Source organism: Polypterus senegalus, chromosome 4 (genome assembly GCF_016835505.1).
Source record: "Polypterus senegalus isolate Bchr_013 chromosome 4, ASM1683550v1, whole genome shotgun sequence".
Taxonomy (NCBI): domain Eukaryota; kingdom Metazoa; phylum Chordata; class Cladistia; order Polypteriformes; family Polypteridae; genus Polypterus; species Polypterus senegalus.
Window position 1 is genome coordinate 122,931,186 of NC_053157.1, and position 20,329 is coordinate 122,951,514.

General features: G+C 38.7%; 1 protein-coding gene across 9 annotated transcripts in view; it reads right to left on the reverse strand.

Moving 5' to 3' along the window:
* Positions 1–2,317: 2,317 nt before the first annotated feature.
* Positions 2,318–20,329, reverse strand: part of kiaa1109 (KIAA1109 ortholog) — a 388,609-nt gene continuing 370,597 nt past the window's right edge. For all 9 annotated transcript variants that reach the window (XM_039751238.1, XM_039751239.1, XM_039751244.1 and 6 more), the window contains 6 exons: positions 17,342–17,593; positions 16,862–17,065; positions 14,337–14,531; positions 14,097–14,231; positions 12,827–12,992; positions 2,318–3,398 (listed from right to left, as the gene is read on the reverse strand). In XM_039751238.1, coding sequence (XP_039607172.1) covers positions 3,182–3,398; positions 12,827–12,992; positions 14,097–14,231; positions 14,337–14,531; positions 16,862–17,065; positions 17,342–17,593 — 1,169 coding nt within the window. In that variant the 3' untranslated portion in view covers positions 2,318–3,181. The remainder of the gene's footprint in view (positions 3,399–12,826; positions 12,993–14,096; positions 14,232–14,336; positions 14,532–16,861; positions 17,066–17,341; positions 17,594–20,329) is intronic.

The window sequence follows — 20,329 nt, forward strand, 5'->3', positions numbered from 1 at the left end:
GAAAGTATTCACAGCGCATCACTTTTTCCACATTTTGTTATGTTACAGCCTTATTCCAAAATGGATTAAATAAATTTTTTTCCTCAGAATTCTAAACCCAACACCCCATAATGACAACATGAAAAAAGTTTACTTGCAGTTTCGGCAAATTTATTAAAAATAAAAAAACTGAGAAATCACATGTACATAAGTATTCACAGCCTTTGCTCAATACTTTGTTGGTACACCTTTGGCAGCAATTACAGCCTCAAGTCTTTTTGAATATGATGCCACAAACTTGGCACACCTATCCTTGGCCAGTTTTGCCCATTCCTCTTTGCAGCACCTCTCAAGCTCCATCAGGTTGGATGTCGGTGCACAGCCATTTTAAGATCTCTCCAGAGATGTTCAATCGGATTCAAGTCTGGGCTCTGGCTGGGCCACTCAAGGACATTCACAAAGTTGTCCTCAAGCCACTCCTTTGATATCTTGGCTGCGTGCTTAGGGTCGTTGTCCTGCTGAAAGATGAACTGTCGCCCTAGTCTGAGGTCAAGAGCGCTCTGGAGTAGGTTTTCATCCAGGATGTCTCTGTACATTGCTGCAGTCGTCTTTCCTTTATCCTGACTAGTCTCCCAGTTCCTGTCGCTGAAAAATATCCCCACAGCATGATGCTACCACCACCTTGCTTCACTGTAGGGATGGTATTGGCCTGGTTTCCTGCAAACGTGACGCCTGGCATTCACACCAAAGAGTTCAATCTTTGTTTCATCAGACCAGAGAATTTTGCTTCTCATGGTGTCAGTGTCCTTCAGGTGCCTTTTGGCAAACTCCAGGCAGGCTGCCATGTGCCTTTTACTAAGGAGTGGCTTCTGTCTGGCCACTCTAACATACAGGCCTGATTGGTGGATTGCTGCAGAGATGGTTGTCCTGGAAGGTTCTCCTCTCTCCATAGATGACCTCTGCAGCTCTGACAGAGTGACCATCGGGTTCTTGGTCACCTCCCTGACTAAGGCCCTTCTCCCCCGATCGCTCAGTTTAGATGGCCGGCCAGCTCTAGGAAGAGTCCTGGTGGTTTCAAACTTCTTCACTTATGGATGATGGAGGCCACTGTGCTCATTGGGACCTTTTAAAGCAGCAGACATTTTTCTGTAACCTTCCCCAGATTTGTGCTCCGAGACAATTCATTTGACTTCATGCTTGGTTTGTGCTCTGACATGAACTGTGGGACCTTATACAGACAGGTGTGTGCCTTTCCAAATCATGTCCAATCAACTGAATTTACTACAGGTGGACTCCAATTAAGCTACAGAAACATCTCAGGGATGATCAGGGGAAACAGGATGCACCTGATCTCAATTTTGAGCTTCATGGCAAAGGCTGTGAATACTTATGTACATGTGCTTTCTCAATTTTTTTATTTTTAATAAGTTTACAAAAACTTCAAGTAAACCTTTTTCACGTTGTCATTATGGGGTGTTGTGTGTAGAATTCTGAGTAAAAAAATGAATTTAATCCATTTTGGACTAAGGTTGTAACATAACAAAATGTGGAAAAAGTGATGCGCTGTGAATACTTTCCTGATGCACTGTATATAGGGGAAGTGCATGGAAGTCGGCGTGCACACAGTTTTATGCATCTGGATTTTTTTTTTGCCTACGCACATTTGTTTTTGTCTGTACGCCATGTTTTAGTGTGCATTCTACGCAGGGTGTTATACATGAGGCCTCAGGACCCTAAAGACTTGGACCTTCATCCTTTTGCAAAGCTACTAGGAGTGCCACACACCCCTTTCCGGTGACCTTATGACCCCCACCCCCCATGCTCTCCCAGTCCGTTTTCTGATTTCACAGGAAGCGTCACCAGAGACATGAATGTTGTTGCAGACAGACACACAGCTGATGGCTGTACCCAAGAGGTGGTTAAAAGCCTGGATCTTGGTTTTCATCCGGGACACTTACAAGCTTACAGACATTCTGACTCCTCACTTAGTCTTGCTAGAACCCTGATCAGAGCAGCATTCTATAATAATAATAATAAAACTATTAGATTTTTATGGCAAAAGGAGGTCATTATAGCCATACTGGCTTACTTGGCATTGAGGTGGAGAATACTTGTTTACGTGACACAATTTTTGACATCACATTGGCCTCTTGCTAGTAAGTGCACCGAGTGAAGGTTACGGTTATAAATTAAGAACTTGGTGGGCTGTTAGTTTTATTAGAATGGCTTGTCTGAATTTCTTATTGCATTAGTGTACATTAATGGAGATGCTGCTTATGATAACTGAAAAACAGAAAGACAAGTGTTTAAGAGAAAATGTACTACCATCAACAAAAACTGAAATTTTCAAATTCTTATATTTATTAAGTATTACCAAAGGAGAATTTACACAATTTAAGGTTTGCTCCGTACCACAGCCTCAGAGAAAAATTAATGTGTTTTTTTTTTTACGTAAATAAAGAACTATACTGCTTTTACATGAATTGTGCATCCACAGTTAACAATACAGCCCTTGCAAAGAATGCATTGCATACTTTATAATAATACTGCCACAATATAAAAGTTACAAACTGATGTTATCATTTGAATAGACTGTACACCATAAAATCTTTGAATTGCAATTATTTTGTAGTGTTTGATGGTTGCAGCCAATAACACATTAAAAACAATTTTATTAATTTCAATTTGTTCACCTGATTTTGGTTGAGATACCAGAACCTCCCTACAATCCACCTGTACTTGTTAATTAAAAATTATTTAAAATTGCTTTGGGGATATATAAAAAAAAGCCTAAAAAGTGAGTAGTATAGTACAATAGTACAGTGTCTGGACAGTGTTAATGTAAACTGGAAAAATAAATTCACATTGAAGATTCAGTCCAAGTATATACATGAGGCATATTGCACTTAAAAATGGAATGCTATGCTACTACCAGTTGGTTCACCCTATGAAATGAAAGAAAATAACTATTGTGCAATATCTTTTTAAAAAAAGATTTCAGCGGCAGCAAGCTCCACAGTAAACAGCTACATTCCCAATGAAATGGTGGCTCAAACGGTATTTACAGATCAGTAGTCAATAGAAATTTGCAAGAGGTTTGTAAATATCATGTGTATCTTTACAGCATTTTCTATTAAAATGACAACTATAAAAGCTGGCTTTTGATCAAAAATTCATTAATAATCAAACTCCGTAGTTAACTTTAATGATCTTCCTTGTCTCGTCCCTTCTTTTCTTTTTCATCTTGAAGAGCTGTGCCCAGTTTTTTGATCAGAACTGAAAGGACTTTATCCAGAGGATCCATCACCCCCCGCTGCAGCCACTTTGGAATTGTAGTCCTCGCATGGTGGAAACCCAGCTTCTGAAGAATGTAATCAACACCCACAGGGTCAATCTTCCTCCCTGTCCAAGAAATTAATCTAGAAAACAAAGAAGAAAATGAAATGCAACTTAAAATCGGGTACGATTTAGATAGACAAAGCAGTATAGGAGTTGTGTGTGTTAGTGTGTAATTGATATATAAGAGGGCACTATTAAAGTCAAGTTCTTTAAGAGGCCACAAAAACTGTTAAAACCTGCCTATGATCTGGAAACAATATGCAGATGTAAATGGGAACACACATTTAGAAGATGTAGCAGGACCACACAAACTGTGGCCTATGGAGCAACTTTCATTAGGCTCAAAGCGGCATTTCAAAAATCACTCCTGTTGTGGATTTTTGTTTTCTTTTCCATCCCATGAATATACCATTTTCCACAAAGTCCACTAGGGGTCAGTATTCAGAAAGCACTTCATCCCCCAAAAAGTCAACTTTATAAAATGGAGCAGACTAGGAGGAGTGTGGAAAGAAAATGCTTGTTTTCTTTAAATTGCTGTTTCTGCTCAAAAAAGAGGTGAAAGGAAAGCAGGGGCTCTCACTGACTCAAGGCAAGCTCCAGGTATTTCACTTTTTGGGTATCGCTGTGTAGCGAGAAAGTTACGGAACTTAAAGTTAAGCCTGGGGTCTGCTTGGGGATTTTTTAACACTAGAATTACCAAAGCCTACGGAAAAACTCATAAATCCCTTCACACCTCTCTGTTAGCGTCTTTTGTCCTGTAAACATGCAGATTAAGACAAGCAGCCTGCTATTCCATCCCCCAACCACCGCAGAACGGCCACCAAGTTCTCCCTGTTACAGCCTTCATTATCTGGGAGTGAAGTGCTGGAGTTTTAGAATAACAGATCGTTGTTTGGAACACATGTATTTCATGTGTGTTCCGCTTCTACACTAATCTGTGTAAACACATTGTTAAAACAGAACTTTCATATTTTAGTAATAAATGACAACATGTACACAAACTATATAACGTGTGAAGCCTGAAGTGCAAAGATCAAATAAACACTTTCACAAAAGGTTCAAGGACGATATAACCGCTTCCTTGTGCACAGCGGTAAGAATTGCTGACTTGTAATCAAGAGTCCCCGGTTTGATCCTGACTGTCACGTATATTTACCATTTTGAGTAGTGAGCTGCTCTTACTGTTAATATTATACAATAAACACATACATTTGATTTGCGTCTGTAACAGCCGCTGTAAATGTATAGTACTTGCAAAAGTTAGCATTTTTTCCACTTTTATTCTTTGTCACGATCACGATACATACTACAAAAGGGATCTGACGCTGTTACTTTTTATCTGAAACTGAGAATAACTGTTGATGTGAGCGGTGTTTTGAGACAATCGAACTGGAAATTCTCTGATCTGGATGGATAAAAGCTGACACACAAACGCTGGTGAATTTGCCTTCTTCGTATCTCACCGTCTTTTGATTTTTTTTTTTTTTTTTTAATTCAGTTTTATTGAGTGTTCCTGCTAATGCTTAATTAGTATGTACCTTATGGTCCATGACGTCAAAGCCGCAATGACAAAATAAAAAAAAAACCACAGAGACACGGGTATATATGATACTAGCAGAATACCCGCGCTTCGCAGCGGAGAAGTAGTGTGTTAAAGAAGGTATGAAAAAGAAAAGGAAAAATTTTAAAAATAACGTAACATGGTTGTTAATGTAATTGTTTTGTCATTGATATGAGTGTTGTTCTCATATCTATCTATCTATCTATCTATATATATATATACCCGCGCTTGGCAGCGGAGAAGTACTGTGTTACAGAAGGAAAGAGAAAGAAAAGGAAACATTTTGAAAATAACGTAACATGATTGTCAATGTAATTGTTTTGTCACTGTTATGAGTGTCGCTGTGATATATATATATATATATATATATATATATATATATATATATAGCAAAATACCAGCTACTAGCGATGTCATGTGTTAAAGAAGTTATGAAAAGAAAAGGAAACATTTTAAAAATAATGTAACATGATTGTCAAATTAATTGTTTTGTGTATTTGGTGGTGGCGTCACAAAGTTATTTTCGTCTAGCTGCATCAGAAAATGTACCACGACGTCTGACACGCCTCCTTTTTACTGTTTTCTCACAGCTTGGATTGCTGCTGTCATATATATATATACACACACACACACACACATATATATATATATATATATATACATACATATCTTCATATCTATATACATATCTACATATACACACATATATATATATATATATATATATATATATATATATATATATATATATATATATATATATATATACACATACATATACTTGTGTGTATGTTTGTATGTGTCTATATGTGTGTGTATAGGTTTGGTCACTGAGTGCAAGGGAAAAATAATAAATTATAGTCTAAGTTATTACAACAACAGTTGTTAAAAAAAAGTTATTAAACAGTAAAACATTAACGTTTTAAGAAGTACAGGTACATTGAAATTACATTCTCTATGTGAACGTTCAAATTTGTGCCTCTGGTAATGTGCCTTACCGGCATTTAAAGAAAATTAGTTTTGTGTCCTCTGCAGTGTTAAGAGAAAGGCTTTGGTTTGGGATAAAAGGAAAAAGGTGTAAAGAAAGGAAAGTTGCCTTTTTCTTTTATATAGTATAGAGATGTGTTCGCTGGCGTTATGATCGCCTTTTGGGGACAGTCGCGTGGGTCTTGTGTAGACTGGTGAGGCGTCCCGCCATTAATCGGTTGTGATGGCACTGTCAGTCCTCCACTCCTGTGCGTGTCTTCATAATCCGGGCTGAGGACCTGATAATCGTATACGTGCAAAAGAAAGTGTGAATCGCCTTAATATTATTTTGCCGTGGTGTAGAAAAGGGGTCCGTGTTTGCACTTGTCTGGGCTATAGCGCAGGGGAGGATGAAAAAATTAAAAGTGCTCACTTTGACTTAAGGCAGAAGCGCAGTCAGCGTCTCAAAGGCCGGCACAGCTATGCACGCACTGGCTGCTCGACTTTTGCTGGGCAGGAGACCCCAGTTTTTGCAGACAGGTTCATGATATCAAAAGTCTCAGCGCTCTTTGGAGGTCATTCATATATATATATAGCAAAATACCGCGCCTACAGCGGAGAAGTAGTGTGTTAAAGAAGTAATGAAAAGAAAAGGAAACATTTTAATAATAACGTAACATGATTGACATTGTCATGAGTGTTGCTGTCATATATATGCCTGCCTAAATAAGTCACCCTCGCTTTGCTCTTACTTTTTACCGTTCATTTAATCATGGCTATGGCGGAAAAATTATAAAATGGAAGGAGGATGGCTTTACCAAAACAATTATTGATGGCGAATCGATTATTCATAAAGCTTGAATTGGTGATCTGTTTTTCTGTGTTAACCTCATATTTTTCATACTTCTTCTCAAACTAAGGTGGTGCGAGGGTAAAATGAATCGGGATGCTGATCAATGTAATCGGTGTACCAGGAAATCATGCATTGACAAAAGCTCCCTTTGCTTGTAATGCAAAGTGTGATTAAATGCATTATTTTTAGCGTTATGGAGCACATGCATCAAGCTTCTCAGCTGTGCTTGTGCTAAGAAAAGGAAAGATTTTAAAAATAGCGTAACACGATTGTCAATGTGACCTTTTGTAAGTAGTGCCTGGAGGATTCAGTGTGGAGAAACTCTAGAGACAGCGTGTGTATTAACTTGTGGATTTTTCTGTGAGTATTTGGTGGCAGTCTGACGAAGTTGCTTGGAAGAGGCATTAGCTGAGCTCAGCTCAGAGCGAAATAGATGAATGGGAGGGAGATGATGATGACTCCCCACCCGCCTTAACTGTCAATCCCCCACAAACACAGTCTCTCAAATTTGCATAAGCACACCCCTTCACCTACAATTTTAACTTAGTTACAAAGTGATCAAAACTCTCGTTTATATCCTGTCCTCTCATTAAACTTGTATCCCGCATTACCTGTGGGCATGTGAAACGCCAGCGTAGCCTGTCTATGAACTTAATTTAAAGTTTAGGTTTACACCTTGCTTTCTTTCCGAGGTAGCAGCACTCATGAATATGGTAGTATATGTCACTTTCGCTCGCTTCTTATTGTTTCGCTGCCTTCTCAATTATATAATGCATGTTTTCTTAAGCGCTTTTGGAGGTCTTCCTGGTTTTCTACGCACTGCGTTGACAGTCCGTTCACGTGATTACGTGGGAGGCGTGATGATGTCACATGAAACTCTGCCCCCCACGTCTTTCCAGCTCAACTCCATTACAGTTAATGGAGAAAAATACCTTCCAGTTATGACCATTAGGCGTAGAATTTCGAAATGAAACCTGCCCAACTTTTGTAAGTAAGCTGTAAGGAATGAGCCTGCCAAATTTCAGCCTTCTACCTACACGGGAAGTTGGAGAATTAGTGATGAGTGAGTGAGTGAGTGAGAGAGTGAGTGAGTGAATGAGTGAGGGCTTTGCCTTTTATTAGTATAGATTTGGAATTATTCATTTAATGACCTGTAAAGTACATTTCAGAAAACATTGTGGCATGGATGCAACATTATTTGAAAACAAACAGATTGGGTGTAAATTAGAGATGCGCCGATCCGATATTCTGGATCGGTATCGGTCCGATCCTGACCTAAATTACTGGATCGGAAATCGGGAAGCAATAAAAAATTTAATTTGATCCTTTAAAAATTACGGAAAATAATTACCGCATGCATAACGTGATTTGGGACATGCATCACGTGATAAGAGTTTCTGTTGCGTGTGAGACTTGCCGACATGTCAGCAGTTTGGAGTTACTTTCGACTCAAAGAAGAAAAAGCCAAGACTGCGAATGTAATTTATGCAATACAAGTGTTTCGCGGGGTGGTAGCAGAGTTGGAAACTTTAACACAACGAATCTGATTAAACACCTGCAGAAATATCATGGAAAGGAGTACACGGAATTTATTAATTCCACGAGCGCCAAGAAGAAAATGGTGTCGCATCAACAAACACTGTTTGAAACAATTCAGAAACGCGAGAAACTCCCTCCAGAAAGCAACAAAGCAAAGCTGATAACAGAGAAAATCGTCGAGTTTGTTGTGCTTGATGACCAGCCCCTTTCTGTTGTTGAGAATGTGGGGTTTCGCTTAATGGAGCATTTGGAGCCTCGTTACGCTACCAAACCGACATTTTATCTCCGAGACAGCCGTTCCAGATAAGTACAAACAAGTGCGCAAGTTCATTTTTGAATGCTTGGATAGCGTTCCCGCTTTAAGCTTGACCTCAGATATTTGGAGCTCAGGCGTGTGTCCATTGTCCTTGCTAGGTCTAACAGCACAGTGGATAGACTCAAGTTTTAAGTTGCAAAAAGCAGTTTTGCACGCTAAGCAGCTTCGTGGCTCACACTCAGGAAAGTGCATCGCTACAGCTATAGAGGAAATGTTAAATGAATGGAAAATTTCAAAAATCAAAGTTCATGTTGTTTTACGAGACAATGGCAGCAACGTAATAAAGGCAATGGATAGACTAGGAGTTCCAAGTTTAGAATGCTTGGCGCACACTTTGCAACTCGTGGTGAATGAGGGACTGTTATCGCAAGCGTAGTATTAGTGATGCAGTGGCTGTCGGAAGAAAAATAGTGGGTCACTTTAAGCACTCTGCACTTGCATATTCACGTTTGGAGAACATTCAAATTGAGCTCAATATGCCACGGCGTCTGGTACAAGATGTGCGAACACGGTGGAATAGCACATATTATATGATGGAGAGCCTCATCGCTCAAAAACGAGCCTTGTGTGCATATTCAGCGGAGAATGACCTGCCAGCCACACTGTGTGCACGTCAGTGGGGGCTACTTGAAAAGATCGTAGCAGCTCTGGCCCCTTTGAGGAGTTGACAAGGGAGGTAAGCTCCTCATGGTCATCAGCATCTGATGTTATCCCCATCGTCTCGTCCTTAAGCGCGTTCTGTCTCGGAGAAAATGAAAGTGACGAGGGAATAAGGACGATGAAGATCACCCTTCTCGAGGCTGTTAACAGGCGCTTCAAAGATGTAGAATCTGAGCCACTATATGCAGTTGCAACACTGCTGGATCCAAGATATAAAGACAGGTATGGAATTTTTTTAATGTGTGCGTTTGTGGGTGAGGCAGAGTGTGTGGTGAGAGAGAGAAAGAATGGGATAGAAAGAGAGAGAGAGAGTGTGTGTGTGTCAGTGAGAGAGAGCTAAAGACATTTACTCACAAATCCCACACTTGACTGAGGAAGTTAAGTTAAATTGTAATATTTCATCAGCCAACAGTATAATAATCTCTTAATATTGTGGTTTGGCTATTATCCTTCCAGATACTTCACAAGTGTAGAAATCTCAAACCAGGCAAAACAGCTTTGATCGAGAGGTGAGAAAGATGGAGGAAGTGTTTAAAAGAAGCACATCAGATTCCTCAGAGCCAGCAGAGGGACATCTTGTGAATCAGCTGCTGTGGAACCAGCAAGCAAGACTCCACGGATGGAAACTGCAAGCCACAGCAGACTTGAAAGTATTTTTGATGAAATCCTAAAGGAAAGCTCTGTAGAGCCTGCTCCTCAGTTAACCACCTCAAGTGCATGTATTGAAGTGCAAACCTACCTCAGTGAGCCAACTATTCAGCTCAGACAATCCACTGTTGTACTGGCAAGTCAACCAGCCTAGATTACCCACTCTGGTTTGTACAGCAGCTAAATTTCTTTGTGCACCTTCAACAAGTGTGGAGAGCGAGAGGCTCTTCAGTACAGCCTCCATCATTATTGATGAAAGGAGAAGCAGGCTGACAGCTGAGAAGGCTGAAATGCTGATCTTTCTAAAGAAAAACCTACCCCTTATGTTAAAGTGAAGCAAGAAAAGAGTTCCACAAGTTCAGTAAGACATCCCACTGTAGGTGTATATTTATGTTAACCATTAAGTAAGGGTCAATTCTAGATTTTTTTTTTAAAGTATATATTTTATGTTGCATTATTTTAAATTGCAGTTCCTGTGTTGGTTTGGCATTAAAAAGCACTTTGAATTTCATTATTAATGTTTCTTTAGGTACTAAGCTTTTATGTCATCTTATGTTTTATTTTCGTATACAGTTGCTCTTGTCTTTTTGGATTTTTGGATGGTGCTGGTCCGTCAAATGCTGCTAAAACTGAGGACATTTAAATAAAAAGAAGCGGTTACTAAACCATGTTCTCTTTGCAATGTTTCTTCCTTATTATATCACAGTTATGATTTCTGTATTTGTGTTGATGTATATAAAATGTATCTGGACATTTTTTTGAAAGCATTAATTTTTGTTTTCTGTTTAAAAAAAGACTCAATGACTGTATCGGATTTGTGACGTATCGGCAGATATCCAAATTCACAATATCGGTATCGGACATAAAAAAGTGGTATCGTGCCATGTCTAGTGTAAATTTATGCTGGACATTTTAGTTATGGTCAGATCAGAAGGGGAGGGAGATTACTTGTAACTTTTACAAGTAATATAAATTTACACCCGGTTTGTTTGCAAATAATGTTGCATTAGTGTGATGATGTTTTCTGATTGGTACTATTCAGGACATACAATGATTTCTTCAAAATGTCAGATATATTTGTGTCTCTTTTTTTGCCCCTGGTGCTGCGCTCACATTGTGCACCAGAAGGTGTGAGCTTACTCAGTGCGTGCGGGAGCATACATGTGGCCTGTTTCTTGTGCTATAACACAAGATAACAATCAACACATGTGCTGTGCAAGGCATGGATGGACGAGGGCCACTGAGAAAAGAAGAGCACTCATGGCTCACCTTGCAGAGGAACATTCTTTCCTCTGCATGTCCTGGAGTCCTGTGCAGACTGGGTAAGATCGGGAGGGAAAAAAAAAACACGCGGCCATTGGATTTAAAAGCGCAAGATGGTATGTGAATGAATATGAATAATGTTGCATCAGTGCCCCAAATGAAATGTAGTATACAGGTCATTAAATGAATAATTCCAAATATCATATGCATGTATACCTAGGTCTCTGTTTTTTTTTAATTTTGGCATTGCGGCTTTGACATCATGGACCATAAGGTACATACTAATTCAGCATAAGCAGGAACACTCAATAAAACTGAATAAAAAAAAAAAATCAAGTGACGGTGAGATACAAAGAAGGCAAATTCACCAGCGTTTGTGTGTCAGCTTTTATCCATCCAGATCAGATAATTTCCAGTTCGATTGTCTCAAAACACCACTCACATCAACAGTTATTCTCAGTTTCAGATAAAAAGTAACAGCGTCAGATCCCTTTTGAAGTATGTATCAGGATCATGACAGAGAATAAAAGTGGGAAAAAAAAAACGCTAACTTTTGCAAGTACTATACATTTACAGCGGCTGTTACAGACGCAAATCAAATGTATGTGTTTATTGTATAATATTAACAATAAGAGCAGCTCACTACTCAAAATGGTAAATATACGTGGCCGTCCGGATCGAACCGGGGACTTTTGATTACAAGTCAGCAATTCTTACCGCTGCGCATAAGGAATCTGTTTATCGTCCTTGAACCTTTTGTGAAAGTGTTTATTTGATCTTTGCACTTCAGGCTTCACACATTGTATAGTTTATGTCTACATGTTGTCATTTATTACTAAACTATGAAAAACGTTTCTGTTTTAAACAATGTGTTTACACAGATCATTGTAGAAATGGAACACACATGAAATACATGTGTTCCAAATAATGATCTATTATTTCCATTCTAAAACTCCAGCACTTCACTCCCAGATAATGAAGGCTGGAACAGGGAGAACTTTGTGGCCGTTCTGTGGTGGTGGGGGATGGAATAGCAGGCTGCTTGTCTTGATCTGCATATTTACAGGACAAAAGACACTGACGGAGAGGGGCAAACGGATTTATGAATTTTGATGTAGGCTTTGGTAATTCTAGTGTTAAATCTCAGTCACCTGTTTAAGGCACAGAACCAACTTGAATGCCACCCACTCCCATCCTGCACTACACACAAGTGAGTCTGGTGCCAGGAATCCGTTTGGACCCCACCACCATACAGTACATAACTATGAGTACATTCAGTAAAATCAGTGCCAGAGACTGCCATACTGTCAAATATCCTGACAAAAAAGCAAATAATTTTTGGTTATTTGAGCCTTGGGTCACTTGCCACTTTAGGTCTATGACCTACATACCTTCCATCATATGCCCTACAAATACTTTATGCTAAATATTTCAATTGTGTATCACAATGGCAGTCACTTTCTCATCAATAATGGAAAATAACAGAAGTTTAGAAGCGAGTACTGAAAATGCTAAATTCTGTGCCACAGTAGATACAGGTTACCTCAGTGTGAGATGGTGGTTTATTAAGAATTGTGTCTTTCAAAAAACATCTGTTCAAAATATACTGAAAAAGTACAATGAAGATTACTGTATATCTAAACAGAGGCAGCTTCAGTAAAGTTAGTTTGCAAGTTGCATGTAATTATAACCAACTCTTTACCTTAGGGTTGGCTCCAGATGCCATGTGTTACACACAAACTCTCTCCAGTCCACTGAAGTGTAGTTAATGGCCTCTGCTTTGTCTTCACCATTTGCTACATCATCTCGATTCGTTGTTGGACTCTTTTGTCCTGGTCGACCAGTAAAGATGCGAGAGGGAAAAAGGGCTAAAAATATAAATTAATATTAAAATTAGAGATATACGTTTTCAGGTATTTTCTATTTACATAACAGGAAACTACAGATACAGATGTATATTCCAGTGGTGCAAATGTATTTAAATACTGTAGTATTAGTCATTTCAAATTTAAACTGCTAAGGAGAACACTTTAACCTAATCTTGAGCTGCGTCAGATGTTTACAACAGCTAAATAAAAAAAAAAAATTTTTTAAAAATTGCATTTTATCAGCTTTGAGCTATTATCATATTTAGACATCCACTTAAAAAAAAAAAAAAAGTCAGAATTTGTCAAGAAAATCTAATAAAAAAGGACTGTCCTATTTAAATGCATTCATTTCATAAAATATACTACAAGGCTACACAAAAAGTTTTACTTTTTTGCATTTTTAATTTACCTGAATTCTTTTTTTTATGTTTTACAGTACTTCTGGCAATTATTTATTTGAGTGATTTAAAGCAGGCACTGAATTTTCGCTATTCATTGAGGTTTATTTTTCTTAATAACTCAAATTTCAAGTGTTCGTCAGAGCAGGCACACACCCGAGGCCTGTTCTGCTAAGTGTGTGAGTGAGCTCATCCTGCTGTACTTCTCTAGAGATACCTTCCCAGCAGAATAAGTGAAAAGAAACTGGCCTACAGCAGAGAATGGCAAGAATTGTTGGAATTTCCTTACTACTACTATGGAGCATTTGTCCTAGCAAATGGGCAGAATTCTCAAAAGGATAAACACAGACTTGGTGCCCACTAAAGAGCTGCTTAATGATATGATGTATCGTAAGGTCAGTTGTACAAACTGTAAGGTTTCTCTAAGTTTTAAATGAAGTTCACTACATACACATTAGAAATGCTCCATTAGAAACCGGAGTAGCTTTTACATTTATTTATTTGGCTGATGCCTTTTTCCAAAGCAACTTACACCATTTGAGATGCAATTGGTTAAATTTCATTTCACTCTCCAAATTGAGCACAGGGAAGTGAAGTGACTTGCTCAAGTTGACACAGGGTCAGTGGTAGGATTTGAACCCCACTGTCTGCCAGACCCAATAAATGATGCTATACATTATAAGACACTGTTTCCCTTAATACTTACCCTTCTCTTTCTCCTTCAGGTAGGCTGATACCATATCATGCAAGAACATAATCAGTTCTGCATCCATTGTGACACAGATATGGTCAGTAAATTCTGTCACAACACTGCATTCCACCTTTGGCTTACAGGCTGATTCTGAATAAGAAGTGACATGACTTATTATCATAAACAGTTAAGGTACTGTACATACAATGAAGCAAATAAACAAGGTGACCTGCATGTAATCTTTGATGATTTTACCTTGCAGGGAAGGCTCATTTGGCTCCTGTACATGAATTGATTTAAAGTCTAACTGCATTCTTGGAAGAGCAAAGATAGTCTCCGTCTCATGGTTATAACTTGACCCTCCTCGGAATCCACTCAGTAAGCTGGAGCTTTTGGCAGCTACTCCATTCTCGATAGTGTTAGCATCAACATTGCGTAGAAGGTTTAGCTCTATAATAAGAAGCATAGTGAAAAATGTTTCAAATTGTGATTGCTTTTTAAAATACTGCAGTGAGTACATCTCCTTCTCTCTATACTGTATTTTTTTTCCCTGCAAGATGAAAAGTAACCCATTCAAAACCAATGAAACATTAACATTTAATTTCTGCCAACCTTTCCAATTAACTTCTTGTATTAAAATTTTACTATGGGTTACTACACAATTCTTTTCAATGCAGCAGTGCACAGACATCACACTATAGTGGTGCAGCCATTTCTTCCTCCATTTCAGCGACCAGTTTATTAAGGGTCTCCAAGCCACTTACACAAATCACCTACTCCCACAAACATCCAGCAGTGGCTGCAAATACAGCATAGAGACATGGCAAATGGATTTAGTTAATGTACATGCATACATTAAATTGGGCAAAATGCACGAGTGCAAGGCACTAATGCAACACTGCCATAGATATGATACTCAGTACATATTTAATTTTTATCTCTCATATACAGTATTGTACAGTTAGGTCCATAAATATTTGGAAAGAGACAACTTTTTTCTAATTTTGGTTCTGTACATTACAATTAATTTTAAATGAAACAACTCGGATGCAGTTGAAGTGCAGACTTTCAGCTTTAATTCAGTAGGTTGAACAAAAAGATTACATAAAAATGTGAGGCAACTAAAGCATTTTTTTAATCCCTTTATTTCAGGAGCTCAAAAGAAATTGGACAAATTAAATAACTGGATATAAAATGTTCATTTCTAATATTTGGTTGAAAACCCTTTGCTGGCAATGACAGCCTGAAGTCTTGAACTCATGGACATCACCAGATGCTGGGTTTCCTCCTTTTTAATGCCCTGCCAGGCCTTTACTGCAGCGGCTTTCAGTTGCTGTTTGTTTGTGGGCCTTTCTGTCTGAAGTTTAGTCTTCAACAAGTGAAATGCATGCTCAATTGGGTTAAGATCAGGTGACTGACTTGGCCATTCAAGAATTTTCCACTTCTTTGCTTTAATAAACTCCTGGGTTGCTTTGGCTGTATGTTTTGGGTCATTGTCCATCTGTATCATGAAACACCGCCCAATCAATTTGACTGCATTTAGCTGGATTTGAGCAGACAGCATGTCTCTGAACACCTCAGAATTCATTTGGCTGTTCTGTCCTGTGTCACAACATCAATAAACACTAGTGTCCCAGTGCCACTGGCAGCCATGCATGCCCAAGCCATCACACTGCCTCCACCGTGTTTTACAGATGATGTGGTATGCTTTGGATAATGAGCTGTTCCACGCCTTCTCCATACTTTTTTCTTGCCATCATTCTGGTAGAGGTTGATCTTGGTTTCATCTGTCCAAAGAATGTTTTTCCAGAACTGTGCTGGCTTTTTTAGATGTTCTTTAGCAAAGTCCGTTCTAGCCTTTCTATTATTGAGGCTTATGAGTGCCTTGCACCTTGCAGTGCACTCACTGTATTTACTTTCATGCAGTCTTCTCTTTATGGTAGACTTGGATATCAATACTCCTACCCCCTGGAGAGTGTTGTTCACTTGGTTGGCTGTTGTGAAGGGGTTTCTCTTCACCATGGAAATGATTCTGCGATCATCCACCACTGTTGTCTTCCGTGGACGTCCAGGTCTTTTTGTGTTGCTGAGTTCACCAGTGCTTGCTTTCTTTCTCAGGATGTACCAAACTGTAGATTTTGCCACTCGTAATATTGTAGCAATTTCTCGGATGGGTTTTTTCTGTTTTTGAAGCTTAAGGATGGCTTCTTTCACTCTTCTGCATGGAGAGCTGCTTTGACCGCATGTTGTCTGTTCACAGCAAAATCTTCCACATGCAAGCACCACACTTCAAATCAACTTCAGGCCTTTTATCTGCTTAATTGATAATGACATAACGACAGACTTGCCCACACCTGCCCATGAAATAGCCTTTGAGTCAATTGTCCAATTACTTTTGAGACCCTGAAATGAAGGGATTGTGTTAAAAAATGCTTTAGTTGCCTCACATTTGTATGCAATCTTTTTGTTCAACCCACTGAATTAAAGCTGAAAGTCTGCACTTCAACTGCATCTGAGTTGTTTCATTTAAAATTCATTGTAATGTACAGAACCAAAATTAGAAAAAAGTTGTCTCTGTCCAAATATTTATGGACCTAACTGTAAATAAAACGTATTATTATTAACAGTTCCTGTGAATGTTACCTATTTGTGACTATACACACACACACGCCGCATTGTTCCCGTAGCACTCTACCCCACCTTGTGGACTGATAACATTTCCTCATCTCTTATTCTTTCATTAGCAAACATGCAATAAACAGCACTCAAAAATGAGGTACCTTCATTTCTCATGGCAGTTACATAGTTGAACCACTCCTGGACACTGGCTACCCCGTGTGGTGGATTTTCATGACGCCGTCTTGTAATTTTTGTAATAGTTGCCATGGGGCTTTCAAGAGCACCACATGGTTTAGTAACCATTGTATTATGACCCAAATGAAAGTCCAGAGTCTGAACTATATATGTTGAATCATCACTGGACCCTGTGGAAGGAAACAACTATATTATTGACCTTAAAATGACATAGGTTTGAAGTAAATTTAGACATTGATAAACTTTTTTAAACAGCAAAGCAAATGTTAAAAGATAAATGTTGAAGATTTGCCCTTAAACTCAGCTTTTAAAACAATGGAATTACTAAATGATTCAAAGTATCTTTTGGAACTTGAAGTCAGAATTGACAAGATCATATGAATAAGCACATATAGTATATAACAATAAAAATCTAAAGTGACAGAATAACTTTGGAAAAAGCATACCATCCTCCAATATCTTCTGAGCTTCAGTCCAAAAAGCAATGTTTGGCTCTTCTAAGTGAAACAAGGCCCAAGATTTGGACCGGAAGTTGGGTCCATGGAAACAGGCCAATGTCATGTGATTCCCATGGAGGCTCATGGATCCACCTAGCTGAACAGCATCTTCTGGCAATGGCATTTGAAAAAGGGATATGTAGCACCCCGCTATAACCTTGAGAACTCCCGGCCAGTGGCGATGATGTGCTGCATCCAGAACTATTGAGAAAAAATATATTAAAGTCACAAACTGATAGAAATAAAAGATTGGAAATCTTGAATATCTTTTTATTCCTTTACTTTTTCACACTCCTCACACAATTTCTTTGTAGAAGCCTTTATGTACCACTCTAGTGTGACAGGTCTGAATTGGAAATGCATTATTTATAGCACTATGTGAAGATTTAAATGCACGTCTCATGCCACCCAAGCAGCAGAGCTCATTGACATCCACTCACGCTGAAGAGTGACTTGAGCACTTGATTAACTGGGCATCCCTTTACCAACATGAATGATCAGAATGACAAGATTGCATTTATTTACTTCAAAGCAACCCTGCAAGTGCCAAAATTAAAGTACACTGTAAAAGCATACAGCAGAAATGGCAGCATCTCCTCGTCTTGAACCATCTATGGCATTAATGACTAAACGCTGCTGGGCAGTAACACTTCATGCAGGGTTGGTGCCATTCATGAATTGAATTGTAAATGCACGGTCAATTCAATTCCTGAAGTTAGAAAAGGAATTTGAATTGCACCCAGCTTAAGAGGAAAATACAGTCATATGAAAGAGTTTGGGAACCCCTCTTAATTCTTTCGATTTTTGTTTATCATTGGCTGAGCTTTCAAAGTAGCTACTTCCTTTTAATAGATGACATGCCTTATGGAAACAGTAGTATTTCAGCAGTGACATCAAGTTTATTGGATTAACAGAAAATATACAATATGCATCATAACAAAATTTGACAGGTGCATACATTTGGGCACCCCAACAGAGATATTACATCAATACTTAGTTGAGGCTCCTTTTGCAAATATAACAGCCTCTAGACGCCTTATATAGCCTTTGATGAGTGTATGGATTCTGGATGGAGGTATTTTTGACCATTCTTCCATACAAATCTCTCCAGTTCAGTTAAATTTGATGGCTGCTGAGCATGGACAGCCTGCTTCAAATCATCCCATAGATTTTCAATGGTATTCAAGTCAGGGGACTGTGACGGCCATTCCAGAACATTGTACTTCTTCCTCTGCATGAATGCCTTTGTAGATTTTGAACTGTGCTTTGGGTCATTGTCTTGTTGGAATATCCAACCCCTGCGTAACTTCAACTTTGTGACTGATGTTTGAACATTATCCTGAAGAATTTGTTGATATTGGGTTGAATTCATCCGACCCTCGACTTTAACAAGGGCCCCAGTCTCTGAACTAGCCACACAGTCCCACAGCATAATGGAACCTCCACCAAATTTGACAGTAGTGTAGCAGGTGTTCTTCTTAGGATGCGGTGTTGTTCTTCCGCCATGCAAAGCGCTTTTTGTTATGACCAAATAACTCAATTTGTATCTCATCAGTACAAAGCACTTTGTTCCACAATGAATCTGGCTTGTCTTAATGTGTTATTTGCATACAACAAGCGACTCTGTTTGTGGCATGAGTGCAGAAAGTACTTCTTTCTCATCACCCTGCCATACAGATGTTCTTTGTGCAAATTGCACTGAATTGTAGAACGATGTACAGATACACCATCTGCAGGTAGATGTTCTTGCAGGTGTTTGGAGGTGATCTGTGGGTTGTCTATAACCATTCTCACAATCCTGTGCACATGCTGCTCCTATATTTTTCTTGGCCTGCCAGACCTGGGTTTAACAGCAACTGTGCCTGTGGCCTTCCATTTCCTGATTACATTCCTTACGGTTGAAACTGACAGTTTAAACCTCTGAGATAGCTTTTTGTAGCCATCCCCTAAACCATGATACTGAACAATCTTTGTTGTCAGATCTTTTGAGAGTTGCTTTGATGATCCCATGCTGTCACTCTTCAGAGGAGAGTCAAAGGGAAGCACAACTTGCAATTGACCACCTTAGATACCTTTTCTCATGATTGGACACACCTGTCTATGAAGTTCAAGGCTTAACGAGCTAATCCAACCAATTTGATGTTGCAAATAATCAGTATTGAGCAGTTACATGCATTCAAATCAGCAAAATTACAAGGGTACCCACATTTCTGCACATCTAGTTTTTCACATTTGATTTAATGTCATACAACTAAATACTGCTTCACTAAAAATCTCTGTTTGTAAAACACCCCAGTACTCAGATGTTTCTAGGAAATGAAAGACATACCACTGTTATCTTTTTTGTTGAAAGTAAATTATTATGCAGGCTGAGAGGGGTTCCCAAATTTTTTCATATGACTGTAACTGCAATGGAATTTGAATGAATTGAAGTGTTTGTCTTGATTTGTTAAATATTATAAATCACATAAAATACAAACATCAAATACATTCAAGCATGATATATGCATCACATGCTACCCAAGAAAAATGCAAATGTTTTGAAGTACGAAAATTTGTTGTTGTACATTTATCTTTAGTTTTAATTCACATTTCTCTGTTATTTTTGTTCAGCTAATGAGGTGGAATTGTGGTAAGCTACTAGGGTTGGATGTAACTGAATTAAGAGATAAGTGTATCCTCAGCAAACTATAGAAAGGGTCAGTATCAAAAGTAAGAAAACTGTTGCCAAAACTGAAATGCAAAATCATGAACGGTATCAAAATGAAAATTGCTAGAAGTTAATAGTCAAAAGACTTTTAGGACTGGAAGCACACACTGACGTTGTCTGAGGTTTGATTGTGTAATCTTGGACAGTACGCTGAACACCGTGCAGGTTTTTAAAGCTTTGTAAAGCGTCACTGATGTGGCACATCATGCCTTCTGGTAGTTAAGCCC